The sequence below is a fragment of the Propithecus coquereli genome, unplaced genomic scaffold, assembly GCF_000956105.1.
Source record: "Propithecus coquereli isolate 6110/MARCELLA unplaced genomic scaffold, Pcoq_1.0 Scaffold7, whole genome shotgun sequence".
Classification (NCBI taxonomy): Eukaryota; Metazoa; Chordata; class Mammalia; order Primates; family Indriidae; genus Propithecus; species Propithecus coquereli.
Window position 1 is genome coordinate 24059297 of NW_012153062.1, and position 22227 is coordinate 24081523.

At 35.7% G+C, this 22227-nt stretch overlaps 1 protein-coding gene across 1 annotated transcript in view; it reads left to right on the forward strand.

The window, feature by feature from the left end:
• Positions 1-22227, forward strand: part of ERICH3 (glutamate-rich 3) — a 132593-nt gene that overhangs the window by 99335 nt on the left and 11031 nt on the right. The window contains exons 10-12 of the mRNA XM_012661042.1: positions 137-438; positions 5876-6112; positions 14913-15371. Of these exons, the coding sequence (XP_012516496.1) occupies positions 137-438; positions 5876-6112; positions 14913-15371 (998 nt within the window). The remainder of the gene's footprint in view (positions 1-136; positions 439-5875; positions 6113-14912; positions 15372-22227) is intronic.

Here is a 22227-nt window from a genome sequence, read left to right on the forward strand (position 1 = left end):
ACCTATGTGTACTATAATAAAATATTTTTTGTGTCATCTCTTACTAGAATAAGAAATAAGTGATTTAAAAAGCTTGGAGGTTCCACTGTGCTATATATAAGGGTTAATAAACATTTTATGTTAATATTTTTCATAGGTGCATTATTGCAATGGGCCTTGATAAAAAAACATCTTTACCAAAACCTCGGAAAGAAAAGAGCACTGAGAAGAGAGTGGAACTGAGGAAGGGTGAGGGGAAAGTGAGGAAAGACGGAGAGTACATGACACCAAGAAGAAATGAGATGAAGGGGGACAAAACCTCTGTCTCAGACATTTTTTCAGCTCAAGAAATAAACACTGGGGTCAGAGAAGTGAGAACTGCTATGGAAGAAATGGAACGTAAAGGAAAACCAGGTCAAGATGTTTGGGAAGATGACCAGGAAAATACTTTAAAATATGGTAATCAATAACAGGGTTCTTTGATTGTTGCTGCTGTTGTTTTAAGTCTTTAAATGTGGTTATCAAAATTTGCAAAAATAGCTCTTAAATGTTGTTACTCAGTTGTGGGCTTTAGGCAACTCTGTGGCGTGTTAGGAATCCCTGATCATCTTCCTCTGCTGTTGTGCACGGAGTCCTGTGTCACCTACTTTAGAGGAGGGTAGACCTAACCCCAGAAGGGTTGAAGGTTCTTGTTGTGGGAACGAGGGAGGGGAAGGGGAGTTGATGTCTGTGTGAGCTCTGTTGACTTCTCCTGCAGAGAACATTTTGACCGCATAGAATTTTGCCTATCTTTTTAGTTTTTGGAGGTACTTGCTTTGGTGACATTGATGAATTGCTTTGCCATCAGGTAGATACAACCTATATGATTATATGGTGATAGCATATTCCATAACTTAGAGCAGTTGACACAGGCTTAAAGTCCTGGAGCCTATCTGTCTGTATTTTTTGGCTTTCTTCTTTATTTTCTTCTCTCTCCTGTCTTCTCTCTTCCTCTCTCTCTGCCTCTCCACACACACACACACACACACACACACACACACACACACACACAGGCATATCTCGTTTTACTATGCTTCACTCTACCGTACTTTGCAGATACCATGCTTTTTACAAATTGAGGGATTGTTGCAGCCCTGCACTGAGCTAGTCTGTCGGTGCCATTTTTCCAAAGCATGTGCTCACTTTGTGTCTGTGTCACATACATTTTGACTTTATTATTATTATTATGTCTGTTATGTTGATCTGTGATCAGTGATCTATGATGATACTATTGTAATTGTTTCGAGGTGCCACGAACTGCACCCATATAAGATGGCCAACTTAGTGTTGTGTATGTTCTGACTGCTCCACCAACCAGCTGTTCCTTCATCTCTCTTCCTCTCCTTGGGCCTCCCTATTTCCTGAGACACAAAAATATGAAAATTAGGCTGATCAATAATCCTACAATGGCTTGTAAGCATTCAAATGAAAGGAAGAGTCGCACTTTAAATCACTTTAAATCAAAAGATAGAAATGATAAAACTTAGTGAGGAAGGCATATGTAAAGCCAAGACAGGCCAAAAGCTAGGCCTCTTGTGCCAAAGAGTCAAGTTGTGAATACAAAGGAAAAGTTCTTGAAGGAAACTAAAAAAATGCTCAATTTCACTAATCATCAGGGAAATGCAAATTAAAACTACAGTGACATATCACCTTATCCCAGTTAGAATGGCTTTTATTAAAAAGTCAAAAAACAATAGATGCTGGTGTGGATGCAGAGAGAAAGGAACAGTTATACATTGTTGGTGGGACTGCAAATTAGTCCAAACTCTATGGAAAACACTGGAGATTTTTCAAAGAACTAGAAGTAGACTTACTATTCAATCCAGCAATCTCACTACTGGGTATTTATCCAAAGGAAAAGAAGTTATTTTGTCAAACAGACACCTGCACTCTAATGTTTACTGAAGCACAATTCACAATGGCAAAGATGTGGAATCAACCCAAGTGCCCATCAATTCATGTGTGGATTAACAAAATGTGGTATATGTATACCATGCAAGACTACTCAGCCATAAAAAATGATGATGAATTAATACCTTTTGCAACAATTTGGATGGAATTGGAGACCATTATCTTAAGTGAAGCATCTAAAGAATGGAAAAACAAACACCACATATATGTGCTATTAAATTGGAACTAACCGATGAGCACACGTGTGCACAGAGGGAAGTAAAACTCAGTGGAAATCAAGCACAGGGGAGGGGGGAAAAGGGGATTGGTGAAAACCTACCTAAGTGGTACAATGAACACTATTTGGGTGATGAGTACACTTATAGCCCTGACTCAAGATTACAGAAGTGATCCATGTAACCAAAAACATTGGTACCCCCATAATATTTAGAAGTAATAAAAAAAGAAAGTAGAAGAACTACAATTTATACCCAAGCTTGTCTAATTTCCAGCTCAGAATTTCAAGCACTGTACAACCTTCTATTCTGTACAAGGTATCCTAGATGCTACATGGTTGTGGGTGAGGTATCCAAAGCATCGGAGAGAGAGAGCTGCCTGAGTGTCCTTATTCCCAGGAGACAAAGCCTGGATTAGAGGAATGGTAGCCATGAGTTGGGGTGACCAGTGGAAGAGCTGGCTTCAGGAAAGGGGCAACTCCTAGGTATCTTCTTCTTCATCTCATATTGTTGCTACTTAAGGGTTTCAGGAAAAGAATAATTGTAGCACCTGCTAAAGCACTGGACTTTATGTTTGTTTATTACTGAAATAATATGTCCATCTTTAAAAAGATTTCACTCATAACACTTTTACCCAGTTTGCATCTCTCCAAGATCCCTTCTAGTCTTTATTCTTATTTTGGACTGAGAATTAAAAAATATCTATCGCAACAGCAATCAGAGAGAGATTGACAAATGGGATGTATTTTCCTGTGTTTTACCTTTTAAGACATGAAGTTTTATTAAAGTTAGGTTTAATAGAAGCTTTTCATTTTCTTCTCTTTTTTTCCTTAAACCAACATGGCTAGTGTTATGCGTGACATACTTTATAGCTATGATAAAGCTTTTCCTGTGGTCTTTCTTCTCTGTTGGCTAGTTAATGGACTTTAAATGTCCACTTCCATTAATAAAAAGCAGCGGCAAGGCTTTAGCTCCGCAGAATAACTGCTATCAGCTATCAGTAAGGGCAGCAAGAAGCTTGAGCTGAGGTCAGCGAGGGAAGGCTGTAGCTGGATTGATTTTGACCTGGCGTTGACTCACATCCTCATTAGTGGAGTTGGTAAACAACAGGCTAATTAAATTCCCTAGAAGAAGGCAAACGGGATGGGGGGTGAACAGAAGAAATTATGAAAAAGATTTCAGAAAGCATGCCACTTTTTTATTTGTAATTTTTATTTCATGTAATTTTTAAGTTCATTCATATTGAAAACATGAGTCCGTGACACAAAGGTGATGTGCTTTGGGCTGTGATGCTAATGGAAGGCTCGTGGTCAACAGAAGGCTGATGTTGAGATATGATGATAGTAGGGGTAGAACAGTCAGGGGAGCCTTGAATTCCATATTTGAAAGAAAACATAGGAGCTCCTGCAAAATGGATGCAAGCACTGTTCTAGTGGTTCACTACATGTTCCTTCAATTCTGTGCTCGCTTCAATTATTTAACTGTAATTGTGTCCTAATTGTGGACACTTGTATTGCTCCAGGTTTAATCAGGTGCCTCCATTAAAGTGTATTGCTGTCAATGGAGCACACATTATGTGTGATTAATCCTGTTCTATGACCAACTCCCTCCACTACCCGACCTCAACCACTATTACTACTAATCCCTGATATTTATTAGGCACTTGCTGTTCATGGCACTGTGCTAAGCGTGCTCCGTCAATTTTTGCTTTTAATATCCACCACAGCTTTGTACTATACATGTTATGGATGAAGAAATTTAAGCTTAAAGATGGTAAACACACTGCCCAAGGTCACATAGCTAGTATGCGTTTTAACTAGGTCTTGGGCGCATGACTGGCTGACTCCAAAACCCTCACATTTCACTACTATGTAATACTATAGAAGGAATCGCAGCAATGCACTCATATTCTGTCTGGCCCTGTGCTCATCTTGTAACCAGTAGCAAATACCTGTAAAATTATGTGTGTGTGTGTGTGTGTGTGTGTGTGTGCGTGTGTATGTGTGTGTATTTTGGAGCTAACCTCACTCCTCCTTATGAAGTCTTCCCTGAACCCTTAAAATGACTTTCCATCCTCCTTTGATTCCATTCCACTTACTTGACACTACTTCCCACAATTAATCGTGAGTCCTATATAAAAATCCATAGCGATCGAGCCCAGCAGTGTTGAAATTAACATCATTGAGGGCCATGTATAAAAACTACTATAACATCAGTACAGTATCTCTTGTGCACCTACATCTTATTTCCTCAACAGAAACTGGAAATTCCGTGATGGCAGGTGTTGTCTTATTGTGATGTCTTTTATCTTGCAATTTTATCCTCTTCTGCAGAGAAGGCTCTCAATAAAGGCTTATCGATTGATAGCTAACTGGGCCAAGCGAGGAATTATCCTATAACTTGGCCAGCAATACTTGAATCAAATATGTTTGTTTTTGTTAGTATTTCCTGCTTCTGTCATGCAATATAAAATGAATTCTTCCTCTGCTGGCTTATTTTATAATTTTATTTTACTGATATTTACATTTCTTGTTTAAGTGCATTAAATCTCTTGTGAAACGTTTTTGTGATTAATTCTCTTTGACTTTCTTCATTACAGTTTTTGATTTCACTTTTACTCTTACATCTCCCTCATTCATTCTCTGCATTTACAGAGCTTTCTTCATATGCATAGAGCATACATTTCTAAATTAAGTTTCTTTCATTGCAGCAGCACGGACAACTCTTAAGTAAATTACTGGAGAGGCCCCCACCACTGGAAGAGAAGCCAGAATATTAAATAACTAAAACACACAAAATTGGGAAACTGTTATTTTCCCTGTAATTTTTATTTTAAGGATAATTGTTTATTTGCTTAATTGGTTCTGCATGAGATCCTTTTGCTCGCTATCTGTGGCATGTTGTCACTTCAAGATTTTTAGTTTTTGGTGGAAGAGAAAGGGGAACAATTAAATATGAAAGGTGAAAAATTATAACCACAAGGGCCAGCTGGGGTTTGTCTGATGTGACAATTTCCTTTGCCTGCTACAGATTTGCTGCACCTCTGTAGGGAATGAAGCAAATTTGTGGCCGTGACAGGAATATTCTATTTTATATGAATTTTTATCCTTGGAATGTAATCATTTCATTTATTGTAGGAATGAATAATGCATATGATTTCAGTTCTGGCCTAGGTATAGAATCCTTCATAATGCCTTTTCTCAATGTCCATTTGGTTCTCAAAGAATGTGTTATTCACAGTGTTACTTCTCAGGGCCTTTGGACTTGATTAATTGAATTTTTCCACTTCACTATTCATTAACTTGATATCCAAATATTTTGAACATTTTTCATATGAAATATGACCTCACTAGGTCTTCAAATTAACTTTCATTATTATAATCCTGTTCTCTTAATTTTTAATTTATTTCTAATTTATTGTTTTATATCAAGTTTTTCTTTTTCCATTTTGGTCATTGTGGATGATGATGTCCATTTGTAAATGAACTTTTATTAGGTTTCAGCCTTGTCGTTTGGAGCTTCATTTCTTTTATGCTCTTGTATATGTAACTGATGGCAATCTTTGATCATTTGCTATTAGTTTTCTGTGTTCACTAATTGGGTGAAAAAGAAAAAGCAAAGAGAATCTCAGAAAAGAGAGGATAATGGAGTCAAAGTCCTCATTAAAGTGAAATAGGTTAAATATTGGGGATTCTATTTTCATTCTTATAGTGGAGGTTTTCTTTTTTCAGAATATGAAGAAGATTTTGAAGTAGATGAGGAGAAACACTATGGGAAAGCTAATGAAGAAGGACAGGCTGATGATCAAATGAATGGAATATCAAAGTCACCCTCAGATGATGAAAAAGATAATTTAGACCCTGAAAAGGAGAGTGAAAGCTCATCACAGAAGGCACCAGATGCCCATGACAATGTGAAAGATGAGGATGATGGGTGCTCGGAGAGTGACTCAGAAGAGGATAAACAAGGCGAGTTGTGTAGCTTATCGTATGACATAGACTGTTTAGTGAGTGTGCTTACCACATGTCTCTGTTTCCTAATTAGTGAGATAATCCTCTTTTAAGGGAATGTTTAGAGCATGGTTCCCTAACCAGGGGATGACAGTCAATCAGCCTTCCATAGATATCCAAGTTACAGAGTTATTCTTTAATCCTTTCTCTTTTCTTAGTTTGCTGAGATTGTTAAGTAAGGTGTCAGATAAAGCTTGTAGTAACTCATCTTCTGTTTAGTTAGAAAGTTACCCAAACTATCTCCTTTTACATACACACACACACACACACACACACACACACCTTTTTGTGGCTTTGGAAAAATAAAAAGTAATTCTTACTCAATAAAGGAAAAGTTGAGATTTGTGTTTTTTTTTTTTTTTTTTTACTTACCTTGAACATAAGATGCTGGCATATTAGTTTTATAGAAAAGTGACTTGCTTCCTCGTAATCTTTGACTCTACAATGACTTGTATATGTTCACAGGGAAAATACAGAGCTTTTCAAGTAGAGAAAGAAACCCTTATTATCTGAGGCGTACTTTAAATTTTTAAGACATTTTAAAGACCTTAATTCACCTAAATTCTGTCCCAGTGAAAGAAGGAACCCACTTTCTGCTTTACCCTGTAAGAGGGTTTGGCCATGGCTGTGTGGTTCTTATGTAATCAAAGATTTACCTTGGTGCATCTTGGGCATTTATCTATAATAACAAAAACCCTCTCTTATATTTACGTAGGTGTATGTCTTCACAATTTGCTTTTAACTAGAAAACAAGATCGGTTACATTATGATGACCTTTTGAGTTGCTGTTTTTGCCACTGTTTTCACCTCTCAAATATTTTGGAGCATGAAATTTCAAAATTTCAAATTCAAGATGTTTATCATTAGTATAATATAAAATAAGAGTAAATTAAGTAATCAGGTAATCATAAGAGCAACTATTTAGTTTATGGTTCCACTCTCTTCAAAAAGAATTCAAGCAAGCCTATTCTAAAATTTCATGCACGCATATACGAGGCCAAAAGATAAAGAACAGAAATTATTTAGAGGAAAAGAAGAGATAAGTTTACTAGCCAGAGAAGGGACCATGATGCTCTGAGAAAAGAGCTTATATATTAGACATGTCTAATCTAAGAAACACAAAATGTAAGTATTAAGAAAAAATATAGAAAAGGCCTGATTTAAGACTTTAAAAATTTTCACTGCCTGACCATTACTCTTGAGTAGTTCTTTCAACTGTAATAAAAATGATGGCAAATCTTATTTTCAAATGTGCCAGTAGTTAATCTCATTCTAACTTTTCACATTGTGCTTTACTCTTTACTTTGGCTGTCCAGAAGCCCAGGATTAAATTCTTATCTTGTTTTTAAAAAGAAGAAAATTAAAGGGGAAAGTTTCTAATTTTACCCCAATTTACCTTTCTCCTCCCTGGATGGACTTCCCTACCAATTCCCAGGCCTTTTACTTAGTTCCAGCTCATCTTCCTCTTCTCCCATGACTGTCTCCTACCTCAGCAGCCATCACTGAGCTCTTTATTTTATGAAAACCTATCATTCAATAGTTTATTTTTCACTCATTGTTTATGTGTGTTAAATTTTCCCCCTCAAATTAATGACACAAGTTAATAACACACAAATTAATTACACTCTGAAAGCTAGGACTGTATATTGTTTTTTTTATTTCTCGCAGAGCTGATTTCCTAAAAGATATATTGTAAATATTAAGCAATTATTATGCTTGGATGTCAACACCAAAAATACTAAGGTGCTTTGGTTAGTGCCATGATATCTAGTTAAGATTTAGGCTATATGATTATTATTGAAATTTTTATAGAAAAAATTATATAGTTAGCATTGTATAGATACAGAATATATATACTTAAAATAGATATGCAATGAAAGTTATAAGAACATGTAGTTAGTCCACAACTGTTGGGAAATTTAAGAGGCAAAAATTAACCTAGCCAGCTATTTTCTTTTGATGTTTCAATAATGATGTTATAAAGCTATCCTTTTTAAGGGCTCTTTCGCATCCGTCGTATTTATGTTAAAACAGTGCCATTATTCTGAAATAAAATCTCGTTGCTTATTACTGTTTCTTTCCTCCACATCCAGCCTCTCTTATTTTCCATTCTTTTTTTTTTTTTTTGATAACCTGCCCTTGTGTTATTCAAAAACATGCTTTTTGCATGTGGAGTATCAGAATTAGAAATTTCACCCAGTAGACAAGTATCGTGTATTAAAAATGATAATGACATGATAGATTCCTTGGAACACTCTGTTGAAAAGCCAGGCAGCATTTCATTTTCAAAAGCGTAAAAGGCATATTGTGACCACTGAATCCCAGACACCAGTACATCCTTTTTATTGACATGATTAAGAATCTTGCTGTTAGTATTTGGATGTGTTTCATTTGAACCTGCCTGCACCTGTTCCCAGAGGGCAAACAATTGCCCAGGCTGTCACTCTTGTGACAAGTCGGCCCCATTTAAACTGCCAGCTAACAATTGCGTTGGCCCGCCTTGATGAATACACTGCGCTGAGCAGCCAGTGAGTGATAGAGTGCTACCAGCTGAAAACTGACTAAGAGAGGACCCTGGTTTAGGAATGATGTGTGAGAGTTCCTATCATTTAAAAAGAACGACAGCTTCCTTTTCTCTGCATTTGTGTTGGCAACCCCAGGCACTAATTCACCAGTTGAAAATATATTGTCATAGATGAATGTTATAAGATTGAGGGGAAAAGTATCATGTCGCTGAGAATGTACTTTCATGGACAGTTTGGATGATAGTGTGCATGAGTAAGAGGTCAACGGGTACAAAGTTACAGTTAGATAGTAGAATAAGTTCTGGTGTTCTAGTACACAGCTGGGTGTCTGTAGCAAATAATAACGTAGGATGTATATCAAGACAGTGAGAGGAGAAGATTTTGAATGTATCAACAAAAAGAAATGATGTATGCATAAAGTGATGGATATGGTAATTACCCTAATTTGATCATTATAAAATGCATACATACATTGAAACATCGTACTGTATTCCATAAATATGTACAATGATTATTTGTCAATTATAAATTTAAATATCAATTAATAATGAAAAAAGACTAATTAGCTCCTGATGAGAAAGAGTAGAGGTAGAGATAGAGAAAAAATGTTTCTCAGAATATAAAGAAAAGAAAGCAAGACTTGAAGCAATTTTTTTCTAATAAGAAAGATAATGATTTCATTTGTGTTATTTTCCAGCCTGTTGAAAAAGTAGGCTTATAGACTTAAAATCCCAGAGTCACAATAATATTCTATTTACTTGACTTACTGACTTAAAGAATCTCATTATTTTTTGGCCTGACTGAGGGCTTGAAGAAAAGCATATGGGCGAAGCCTTCTCCTCCTGTGTTGAGATTATCATGTGCTTTGAAGCCACACCCTTGGACTTCAGTGTAACTTGCCTGCCTCTTGGATCAGAGAGGACTATGGGAAGATTATAGGCAGCTTCTGGTTAGAGATTATATGTGAATTTTTTGCATGGCTAGTCAAACTTTAATTTTCTTAATGGTAAGAATTCCTCAATCCATAGTCACTTTTTCATTGTTGAAGTAAGAAGTCACAACTTTCAGCTGTATAATTAAATGCAGCACCATCGAGTTCACATGAAATACTTTTATGTGAGATATTTCTCTATAGTTTTGAACCTACCTTGTGCATAACAAAGTCATGACCTAGGCACTCAGTAAAGTCTTGTGAATAATGGGCTGATTGACTAGATTAATGGGTAAATGTAAAAAGCTGCATGCAGCACAAAGTGACACATGATTTGATTACATTCTCAATATTTTAACTCTTTCTTTTAATGTTTAGAAAGTGAGATGAAAGGTAAATATGGAGGAAATTTTAAGCTTTATTAGTGTCTTATTTTTCTGCTATATCTGCATTTACCTGTAGATATGTATTCTTACAAAGTAACATATTTGTGTCATCAACAAATGAGGCATTTTAATTCATGATAATAATTATCAGTATGAGGGCATATACTCTCTTAAGACAAAAATCTAGTTAATGTTTATAGCTGGAATTTAATGATTTATACTTTTATTTTCATTAAGCACACATTCATTCTACAATATTTATTGAGTATAAAGCACTTGTCTAATTAGTTATTGTACATGAAAGATTTGACTGAGCTACAGTGTCTGATATAAAATATAAACAGATTTTTATGAACTCATGAGTATAATCAAGACAGACCTATTAATACACGTAATAGTAGGATATATAAATTTCATGTGTCTTGGTTAATTTGAAGAAAATAGGAACAGCATTTATGCAGATTTTGCTGTGAGCCCTTGGACTAAGGAATAAGAAAGAAACATTTGATTAGTATTAGAGTTTAGAAGTGTACTGGATCCATTGGGTTGAAATCCATGGTATGTTGGGGTGATCTAAACTTTTAATTGAATTTACCATTTTAGTTTGTGCACTTAAATTGAGGTATCTGTATTTGCTTCCAGATAATAAATCAAAAACAAAGTAGATACAATCAGGACACTAATTGAGGAAATGGTAAATTTAAACTGTAGTAAAACCATGCTCCATGCTAAGGGGTGAAAAAATGATTGAAAACTAAGGTCAGAACTTGTCACTGGTTTAAAACGGACAATGTGGCTGCTTGTTGCAATGAGAGTGGCAACAGCTCCTGAGAGAATGATCCAGTCACTGTTAGGAAAATGAACACACACTTTAATGAACAAGTGCAGATGATCTATTGTCCTCATGCAAAAGGAGGCGTATAACTAGTTACTCTCTTTTGAGAGTGTGTAATCTACATGGAAGCAGGGACCTGAGCTTCCTTTTTCTTGTAGTACCTTGCCTGGCACATAGGAGGTTCTCAATATGCATTTAGCGGACAAATGAATCTATGTAAGTGGTTACGAAGGTGGAGGACAATTCAGAACTTCAGCTGCGAGGAGGGAGAGCAGGGTTCATCCTGAATTTGCTGGGCTGGCGTTTACTGTGGTTATGTGTGTGACTGAAGCCCTTGGTCAGGCATATATCAAACCGACAATCAGGCAGTATGACAGTGGGGATCACTGGCATACAAGCATACACACACACATCCGTCTTTATGAATGCCCACACAGTGTTCCATAAATATTTCTTAAGTAACTGAAAGGCATGTATATGTTCGTACGAATAGCGTCATCGTCAATGTTATATTAATATATAAACTAGGGGAGGTTTTAACTGCTATTGTTTGCTTTGTATTCACATTGCATGCCTCAGCGTGTTCTAAATGGGCTGTGGACTCTAGAGTGGTGGACAAAATGAAGAATGACCACTAGAGATATAAAAGGGAGGACAAATTATGTATTTTGATCTTGAGGAGAGTTTTGATCTTGGGCAGAGAACTATTTCCCATTTGTTATCCTCGAGTGATAGCAGTAGAAAGCTAGCTAAGAGGGGGCAATGGTGAGTCCATGCTTCCTGTTTGAAGGCCTTTTAGCAAGTAGAAGGATCTTGGTTTATCATTACAAAATAAGTGTTTTAGAAAACTTGCTACTTTTATAGCTAATGGACATGGAGTATTATTTAACCTCTTTGGACCTTACTTTCTGGATCTAGGAAAAGAAGATAATAACTACTCTGTAAGATTAAATGAGATGTTTGCAAAGTGCTTACCTAATTGTTTGTTATACAGTAGGTGCATAATCATGATCAAGTCCTGTTTTTTTTCTCAATGGCAGCCGTGATACCACTCTTAATAACACAAGAACGAAATTACAAGAAAGAAATTTGTTAGCCTATACCTCATGTATGATATCATAGAGAAAAAAAGACTAATTTATAAAGAAATGATTATTCCATTTGATAAGGTTAAAATTTTTCTCATGTAATTTCTACACAGACTTATGGAAAGCAAATAAAATTATCTCCATTTTATAGCCAAGAAAACAAAGGCTTAGAGAAGTTAACTAGCGTAACCAAAGTCAAAGCTTATAAGTAGCTAGGTTGTGATTGAGACGCCTAGGTTTGTCTTACAGAAGAATACATTATTTGCTTTCAATGTTATGTTGTATGAAATAAAATTTTAATTGTAGTGATGCAAAAGGAGGAAGAGTTATCAATGAATAGTTACCAATGACATGAAAAGGAAAGAAGGATCTGGGGACTGATTGAATGCGGGGAGAGAAAAGTCAGAGGTCCTGCTTAGGACATGGAACAATGGCACCAAACCTTCTGGCTTTGGCCAAGGCCTCTGGCAATAGAGCAGATCTTATCTTTGCCAATAAGACCCACAGCAGTTCCTTTAAGTGTCAGTACCAGGAGGGAACACTGGAGGGACAAACAGAATTGGGTAGGAAGCAGAGTTGTTTACCAGCATGCTTTAAAGATAATTTTCCCCTCCTAATGACAAAACAGATTTATATATGTGCTCTCAAAGGTACTTTATATAAACATGTGCTTTGTTTCTAGAAGAATAAATAAAATTAGTTTCGAAAATCTTATTAGATGGCCCTGAAGCTTTTGGTGCTTTTTTGTAGGCAAAGTCTTGCCTCAGTGTCTGTATGAGAATGAGAGTAAGAAATGAGGGTGAAACTGAATTATATCATGAGGTTAGAGAGAAATTTGAAAACTGAAATGAATTTATATGGAGGTCAGGTGCCCTTGCCACTTCGAGGCCATTCATTCTCCTGATCTTTCTTCTCCGAAGGACTGACTCAAAAATTGAACCAGAGTGTGTTTCAGCCCTTTGAAATAAAATAATACAATTAATGGAAGCTAGTAAAGAAAGATAGAGGAGCACTCATTTTTTTTTTATTATGTGAAAAACTGTCAGACTCAAAAGTGGGAGTCATCGTGTTCATATTCAGATGACAGGTGTATTTTTGGAAGCTCAGAACAAGTATAACATTGTGTCCTAGCTAACCGTGCAATTAATGAAAACTGTTGATTAAACCACAAATAATGAAAACCATTGAATAAACCACTTATGTTGCTTTTTTTTTAAAAAAAGCATAAGATGCTTAAGGTTGGGGGAGCTCATAGGCCCTAAAGTTTCTGAATTGATACAGATAAGATGTGGGATAATTCTCCTTGATCTGCTGTTCCCTACAGAGAGACAGCATATCCAGATTTTACAAAATAGAGAATGAAGAATGAGCAGCTAGAGTATGTGATTTCTTTGAAAAATAGTGGTCATCTGGTGTTTGTCAACGTAACAGGAGATAAGAACAAATGGAATTGAACTTAAGGAGTTCTGTTGTTTAAAGGCTTTTTTTGAGTTTGTGTTTTACTGCTGTGTAGCATCTCTCGAATTTTTGTAGCAACTCTAATAACATCTCTGAGACTATGCTTAAAATGCCAAGGCCTGTCATGGAGAGCTGGTGGGGCTGGAGGGATGGAGAGAAGAGGATAAGGGTAAAGACAGGTGTTTCTTCCCTGTAACTCTGCATTAGCTGCTACAGCCATCTGTGTAGCTGCCACACAGAAATGAAAGAAACAGAAAGAAGAGTGAGGAGTACAGAGAAAACAAGAAATCCAGGCAGCATTTAAATGTATGATATTTTATTTGAAAATATATTCTATAAAAAACAATTATAAACACAGATCTATCGGTTAAAAAAGCAAAAGCGAGCTTGTATTTTTCTCTGGCTCACAACAGTGTATGCAGTGACTTTTATGCTGTGCATCTTGCTCTCTAGCCAGTGCATATGTTACTTTCTTGGAGTTTGTTAAAAGATTTTTGGGTAGTACATACACCATTCTGGGCTACTGTAAGTCTGTAGACTGCATATCTGTAGCACCCTGACAGGATACTGCCTAGATCTCCTAGAATCTTTTGCCGACTCTGTGTGCCCAACTCCCAGCTTCTGCACCCTCTGCCCTTTTCAGAGAGCTGCCCTGAGCTACCGGAGGTGCTTTACCCTCAGGCACAAAGAGCCTGGAAATGCCAGGGAGTTGATGTCCTACTATGGTTTCCCGTAGCCAATGTCTGACTGATCCAAAGTTCGAAAGCTCAGCTCCTTCCTAATATAAATGATAGCCTTCTAATATCAGTTACACTTCAGAGGCCCCTGTGCGATCAGGTTGAGGTTGAGATGTTGCTTGAAATAGCTTCCTTGATTGATTTCATCCCTTCCTTGCCTTGCTTCCCCAACTCCCTTAAGAGATTCTCCTGGAGCACATCCTTAATACATCACTGGTACATGAATCTTTACCTCAGTGTCTGCTTCTGAGGAACTTGAAACAAGACAAAAGTTCCTTCTACACACACAAACACACATACACAAGCATCACCTAAAAATATTTATTATGTGTCTAGGTACTGTGCAAATGCATAGATCTTACTATACTCAGATGTCAGGGTATACTATTAATGGGAATGAGGATGTTACAGTAGATAAAAATTTGTTTCATGCACATAAAATACTGTGGCTATACAAGGGAATAAGTGCTCTTGCTGTACAAAGGATTATTCAGTTTTTTTCTATAACAAAGTAGATATTTACAAAGGTTTTCCAATAAAATGGCTTTCAAAAAACAAAAACAACAGGGTTGGTTTTCAGTTAAATGTGCTCTCCTGTTGGAAACTTCTGTAGACTCATAGATTATATAGGTTTTTCTTTATCATGACAATTATGTAGACTATATGGGGAAAGGGTATCAAATCTATACTAAGCTATGTTTTTAAAATTTTGGTATGATTAATTATTAACATAATTCTTACAATTAAACTGATTGCTTTATGAAACAACAATGATGTCATCATTTTTATTTTTTGTAGATATAAAAACTACTTCATTAGCCTCATCCAGAAGTCACGCCTATTCTAGTGTCAGTGAGGATGAATCTCCATCAGGAGACAGGGAAGCCCACACTGAAAACAGTGCAGAGGAAAGTACCAGAAGTTCATCTGCTCAGGAACTGAGTGAAAATGATGAGCCAGGAAAATCCCACCTCTCGACTGAGGAATCCTTAGAAATTGAAACTGAAGAACAAGAAGTAACAAAAGCAGATGTGGAGACCAAACCCCTGCCAATAGAGGAAAGCTCTGAGAACATTCTTGAGGAAGAAATGGAGAAGGGAACCCAAGGGATTGCAGGGAGTTTATCTGAGAAGTCCAGGAAACATGTGTCCGAGGAAGAAAAGGAAAAGGATGCAAGTAAGCTATGTGAAGGAAGCACTGCTAAGCTGAAGGACAAAAAGGCAGGTTTCCCTGGGATGGAGAAAGGTGGTAAGTATGGCCATTGAGTTGACCCGCCATTGTCTGCTTGCATGGAAGCTGTTTGGTCATTGCATTCTGCCAAAGCTTGGGAAATACTGTTGTGATGATGCTTTAGGGATTCAATATTTTTCTGTTTCTCTCTTTGTCACATAATCATACATGTATTTTCAGCTTACTGTTTCCCTTCTATTGCATTTTAAAAATTACCTGATAATTCTTATATAGCCTGTTTTCTATTTTCTGTAAATTCCTTCTATGGTAATTCTATCTCAAGAATCAAATAAAGCACAGCATGTCTGAAGGCAAGGGTATGTGTGGCTTTCTAGAGGTTATTTAATACTAGTAATGCCATGTGTTCTTTGCTATATATGGATTTATATATATGTAGCTAACATTGATAGATGCTTAATATGTTCCGGGCATGATTCTAAACACTTTCATGTATAACTCATCGCATCGCATCCTGACAACAGCCCAATCTCCCAGTGAGTTAGGTCCTATTGTCATCATCCCTTTTTTACAGATAAAAAATTGTGGCTTGAGGAGGACAAGTACATTGCCAAGGATTATACAGTTAATAAGGGGCCTTCCTAGGATTTGAATTCAGGTAGAATGGTTCCAGAGTTTATAAAGATTTCCTACTGTATCTGTGTAATAAGAAATTAGATATAGATAAAAAATATGAAAATTTTCTAAGAAATCCTGAACTTCACTTTGAATTCTTCTCCGAAACTGAGTTATTAATACTTTCTGGTCCCTGGCGCTCCTGAGTGTGTATGGTTGTTGCATTTGAAATTGGAAGAGTGAGGAATGTCAGGACAGTCAGGCCTCAGGACCTGAGACATGTGGAAGGTCTGATGCTTTTCTCAATTTCGGGATGGCAGCGAAAGGCTTGGGTTGTGTCCTACGGTCAGCAATTGTACCTGCCAGATACCTGGCTCTCACATAGCATCCTGTGTTCTGTAACAGGTTCCACGGTCCGCCTACTCTTCTCTCTCATCTGTCTTGCTGCCAGTGCACTGAGTAGTCTTGATTTCGGAACACAATTTGCTTTCACATTTTATTATTACTAAAATCCATCTGTGTTTTAAAAACTTATGAATACTCTTAATGCTTATGTTTCTTTTAGGCCCTTAAAAGTTATTATCAAACCAGTGGGACTTACTTCTAGGAATTGAGGATGTTGAATAGTTATCTATCATTTCAACCATTATTGTTATTAACCTTCTACTATATGTGCAAGCCACCATAGTCAAAAAGAAATATGTAAGAGAGGGTTCCTTTCATAAAATGTTAAGAGGAAGTCTTGGCACCCTACTGGACAAATGTTAGTATCATACGTAAAATCAGAGAAGGTACATACAAAGTGCTACGGGGCTTCAGAGGAAGAGAAGACCCATTTCCTTGGAGGTTTTCATGAAGAACAGGTTTGAGAGACTTTAAGGTTAGATACAATTTTAAAGGTGGGATGCAGGAGGATAAAAACATTCCAGAGACTGGGGTTTAGCAAGGGATGTGACCTTTGAATAAGTTTTCAAGAATAGCTCTAGAACAGAGTTTGACAAATGTTAGCCTGTGGGGCAAATCTGGCCCACCACTATCTTTATATATTTTTTTGTTTTGTTTTGCCTGCAAGCTAAGAATGGTTTTTGTATTTTTAAATGGTCCACAAAACCCTCAAAAATTTTTAACTGAGCCATTACAGAAAAAGTTTGTCAAGCCCTGCCCTAGAATTGTAATACAGACTTCTAATATTTTCAAAAGGATTTTGCCATATATGAGTCAAGATTCTTGTTAAAATATATTTGTTACCCTTTTATAAAATGATTCAAATCTTTGATCTCATTATTAAATTCTGGTGCATATAAAGTATAATCTAGAAAATTTACACAGTGTAGCAAGCTGCTAATCAAATAAGTAGCAGTGTTAAATTTCAGTAGAAACATTGACATTATTTTTATTTATTTTTTATTTGTACTCCAGAAAACTAGATTGTTTACCTGGATTTACATAAGTAAACATCATTTTGTAAAGTAGGATGCACATAATGGAGGCTGTAATTAGGTGTTAGATAGCAGAGATGTTGCATTCAGACCATGTTTCCTGGAAAAGAGCAATTTTTTTTTCTGGATTTGTGAAACGAAAAGAGTATCAGTTTATTATGTTTCTCAAATATATTGAGAAATCTATGTTCCTGACTTGGTAACATCTATGATTTCAAAACACTTTGTTATTGTCTTTTTATTAAGGTGGGTTCAACACTAGATGGCAAGATTTGGGACTGTTTATCTTCGTTAAGCTCCAATATATGTGCAAAATCTTTTCGTTAATTTTTTAATAACAATAAATACACATGGAATGACATTTAGAAAATAAAGAAAAGTAGTTTTGAAAAATTACTTGTAGGTTTATCATGCACAAAAAAATCACTTTTAACATTTGGTCAGGCTTTTTATTTCTAAGCTTAGGGTTTGCAAAGTTATGTTGTCATATTTTTACAAAATGTATTCTGCTTTTTATCTTAACAATATACCACTATCACTTTTTGGTATTTGTTGCTATGTTATTATGTGATCTTTATGAACATGTTTAATGTGTGTATATTATGCTTTTTGTGGTTTTCTTATAATTTAACCATTTGCCCCTTGTTGGACATTTATATTTTTTTCCTATTTTCACTATTGTTATTAGTACTTTTATGAGTATCTTATTACCTAAGGTAATTTCAAATTTATAATTATTTTCTTGGAATAGATTCCAATAAGTATAATTTGTGCATCAAAAGTTACAGACTTTTTAAGGTTTTTAATACTTTTTTTCTCACAAAAGATTGGTGTAAAAGTTTAAACATTACAAAACAGACAAGAATAAAGTGAAATTTAAAGTCTTCCTTGACCAATTTCTACTTTTTTTCCCTAAAGATAACTGTGGATAACAATTTTTTTTGTGTATGATTTCAGATATTTTATATGTATAGGTAGATAGAGGAAGACATAGATACATTGATATATTATATATGTACATGTACACATTATTTTTATATATAGATGGAAACATATGATACATTTTATTCTGTGACTTGATTTTTTTTCACTTAACACTGTATCTTTGATGTCTTTTCACATCAGCGGACATCTCTATTTTATTCTTATTCACCTTACATCTTGTATTGCATAGTATTTTATAAGGTTGAAAATTTTCTTTAAAATGTGTTGCGTTCTGTGTAAGAACTCATAGTTTTGTTCCCTGACTCATCTTCCACAGAAGAACAAAATTTTGAGGTTATGAAGCCCAGAGGCAGGGATTATAAAGCACACTGGAAAAGAAGACATTAATAGGTAAAACAAAACAAAGACTATATAAAATTTTCAGAATGATGTGAAAAGAGTAATGTTATCAAAAACCTAAGGATGAGTAAACCATAACAGTTGGGTGTTCATGTCTTTTAAATGTAAACATTAATCCTTGGGAAAATGATGCAATAAATTTGTAAATATTTTAAACAGATTTAAAGAGTCATAAATATTCTCAAAGTTTTTTATATGAATAAAAACTTCTAAGAAAACTTCAGATAAAATCATCCAGATCCTGAATGCATAGATCATTATATTGATATTGATGCCAAGCAAAGATGTTACAGCAAGCTCGACTTTCTTAATTGAGTCTTCGGTGAGATGGCTCAGGAAGAGAGGCATGGAACTAAGTTTGTATGTTTGAAATCAAGGACCATTTGGGTGGCTATTCTGCAGAACACAGTTCATGTAATTAGACCAGAAGGCTGGTGAAGTCCTAAGATTGAAATGTGGTTATTTCACTTAGATCCCTGACTTGACTAGAATCTTAGATAGAAATGAAATGAGGGCTGAGAGGAAGAATAAAAGACTATTTCTCATATTTGTATGGGACTGAATTAATCATTTTTCAATTAGACTTAGAACAAAAACTGTGATTATGTTAAGAATAGACCTATGGGCTAAAAAGTTATATACAATTAATGATATTTTATAGTGTCTAAGCTAATACAATTTAATCTGAATTGTTTTTACTGAAGATCATAGCACTGGATAAATGAGTAAGTACAGTCATTGCCAATCATAACTTTTAGGTTGATAGCATAAAATGATATCTTCCTTCTTTTTATTTTATAATGTTTCATTTAATTGAGCTTTGTGCAGTTCATCAACAAGTCAGATGAATTATATAAAATTCACTGTACGCAGTGAAGTGGATAAAGTAAAAGATTGTAATTTCCAGCTATAATGAGACAGTGTCCTTGGGAGTTAATTTGGTGTTATAGGGCATAGTGTTATTTTAATATGTTTATTTTTTTCTGTTATTTTCAGTTTAAGTTGTCGTAATGCATTGTGACACAATCTTGGCGATATGTTCTAAGGGTGGAACAATTCAAGTGCATTTGTGAAGCTAATATAATTTATACATTATAAATATAAATAAAAAAAGAATAGTGTATTTTAATGTAAATTATACTGTAGAATGTATATGGAAGTAGAGATTTTATATTTTTATATGTGAATCAGGAAAAGGCACAGTGCGTAGCCAAACCTAAATAATGTTATAACTACAGTGAAATGTAATTCTGTCATCATGCAGGCAGGATGAAATGGTCCTGATGAAAGGACAAGAAAATCATGTGTTACGAGGTGAGGTCTAAAACACAATTTCTGAATGAACTGTGGAAGGATGTAGTTGTTCGTCCCAGTAGAATTTTTTTTCTGTCAATAAATATTTGTTGAGAAATATCTGTTCTCAGTGTGAGCATAACAAAGTCCCTGTCTATATGGAGTTTCTATTCTAGGAGGGAGCTATGAGGTATCTGGGCTAAGTGCTAGAAGGAAATAAAACAGGTGAGGGAAAAGAGTGATGATTTGAGGAAGGGATGGTATTTTAGGGCTGTCTTCTCTAATAATGGGACATTTGAACAAAGACCTGAATGAAGTGAGGGAGGCAGAGGTGCGGAGAGGGGCGCTCTATCATCTGTAGGAACAGCCTACGGAACAGAGGGTCCAACAAATCCAAAGGCCCCAAGTTGGGGGCATAGTTGCTGAGAGAAGGATTTGCAAAGGAGGCCAGTGTGACGGGAGTGGAGTGGACAAGTGAAAGAGTAGCGCAAGATGAGGTCAGAGGGAGAAGAGTACAAGTCATGGGGAGGAAGTTATTTTGAGATAGGAAATTTTCCCTCTGGAAAGAGTTGAGCAGACAAATGACATGAACTGAAAACTTTGAAGAGATTATTCTGGCTACTACATAGAGGATAGACTAGTTTTTCGCTACTGTCTTTGAACAGCTGTGGTCTTGAGTTCATAATTAATCCTAGTTTTTTGTGGGCTATGTTTCAATGTCAAAGGTAACACAAGAACATCTTTACTGTATAGGTTGATGATGTTAGTCATGAATTTTATCATGGTGAGTTGTTGGGGAGATAAATGACTGGCTACACAAGGAATGATCAAAGCACAAGGCTACTTTCCAAGGTGACCGGGAACTTGGAATAAACTTGGGTATATCTTCACTCTTACATTCTTAAAATTCAGATGAAAATTCTCAGTAAAACTTTCTTCTGATATTAAATTGCTGAGGATTCTAGCATATTTTAAGGTGGGATCAGTTTGTTCTGTTTCAAAGGGAGCATAGGAGAGGGAATGACTTGGATGTCACTGAGAACACAGGATAGGGAATGTAAAAGATGTAATGTGTACTAAATTAGAACAGTGTTTTGACATTTGGGAATCTGGGAAAAGGAACTGATAATGAAGATTAAAGTAAGTATTACATCGAATAGACTGGCATTTTTGTTTTATGGTTTAAACCATTTTTTAAAGTTATATGTATTGGTGGTTCTACTTCCCGTCACCTTTCTACTGCCCAAGCCCCTCAGACACTATTGGCTAGAAAATGCTGAGTACTGTAGTCCCTCCCTTATCTGTGGTTTCATCCTCTGCAGTTTCAGTTACCCAATGTCAACAGCAGTCTTACTGTGCCATATAAATTGTTTTATTATAGGTATGTATGTATAGGAAAAAAATAGTGTATATAGAGTTCGATACTACCTATGGTTTCAAGCATCCACTAGGAGTCTTGGAATATATCCCCCACAGATAAGGAGAAAAAACTGTACTCTAAAAGGAAACAAAAAAACAATAAACCCCTCAAAAAAACCATGATATACAATAAACTAAAATTCTTAGATGATTTCTTAGACTTTCCTTCTCACTTCTCTGCATATTTTTCTTTTCATCTGAGCTGGCCAGTAATGACATCTAAAACCTTACTGTAGAGAACAGTCCATTACAGGAAAGAAATACTGTGGATTTATTGTGCCCCTTTTGCATTATTTTTAAGAAGAAAAATGGCCTAGAAGATCTGTTAAAGTGTGGGGAGGAGAGAAGGAAAGGGATAGAAAGGAATGAAATGAGCACAAAAGAATCACCAAAAAATCAGAAAACAGGAAATGCATGCTACCCTGCAACTGTGTCCAGCCTGCACAGTTACAACCCTCATCATCATCATTCTAAATATGTTTATTTTTTCTTAAAATTAAAGCTTATGGTAGGGAAATCTCTCAAAGTTTCCAAATTATCTGTTTAAACCATGTAAACAAACAATGTTTCAAAAATCATCAGAAGAATGTTGTTTTTTGTTCAGTAAATATTTATGACTAATACTTCCATTTGCATCTTGACTAATAGATATTAAAGAGTCAACTTTTACATGCCACTTATGATAGCCTGAATTTTAAGATGTATTGATTTGATTTGTTTTCCCAAAAGCATTTAAATTATTGCAATGAGTTTCTATATTTCTGCATTAACATAACAGCAAGTAATATGAAGGCTATAAATCAACTTTTAAGGAG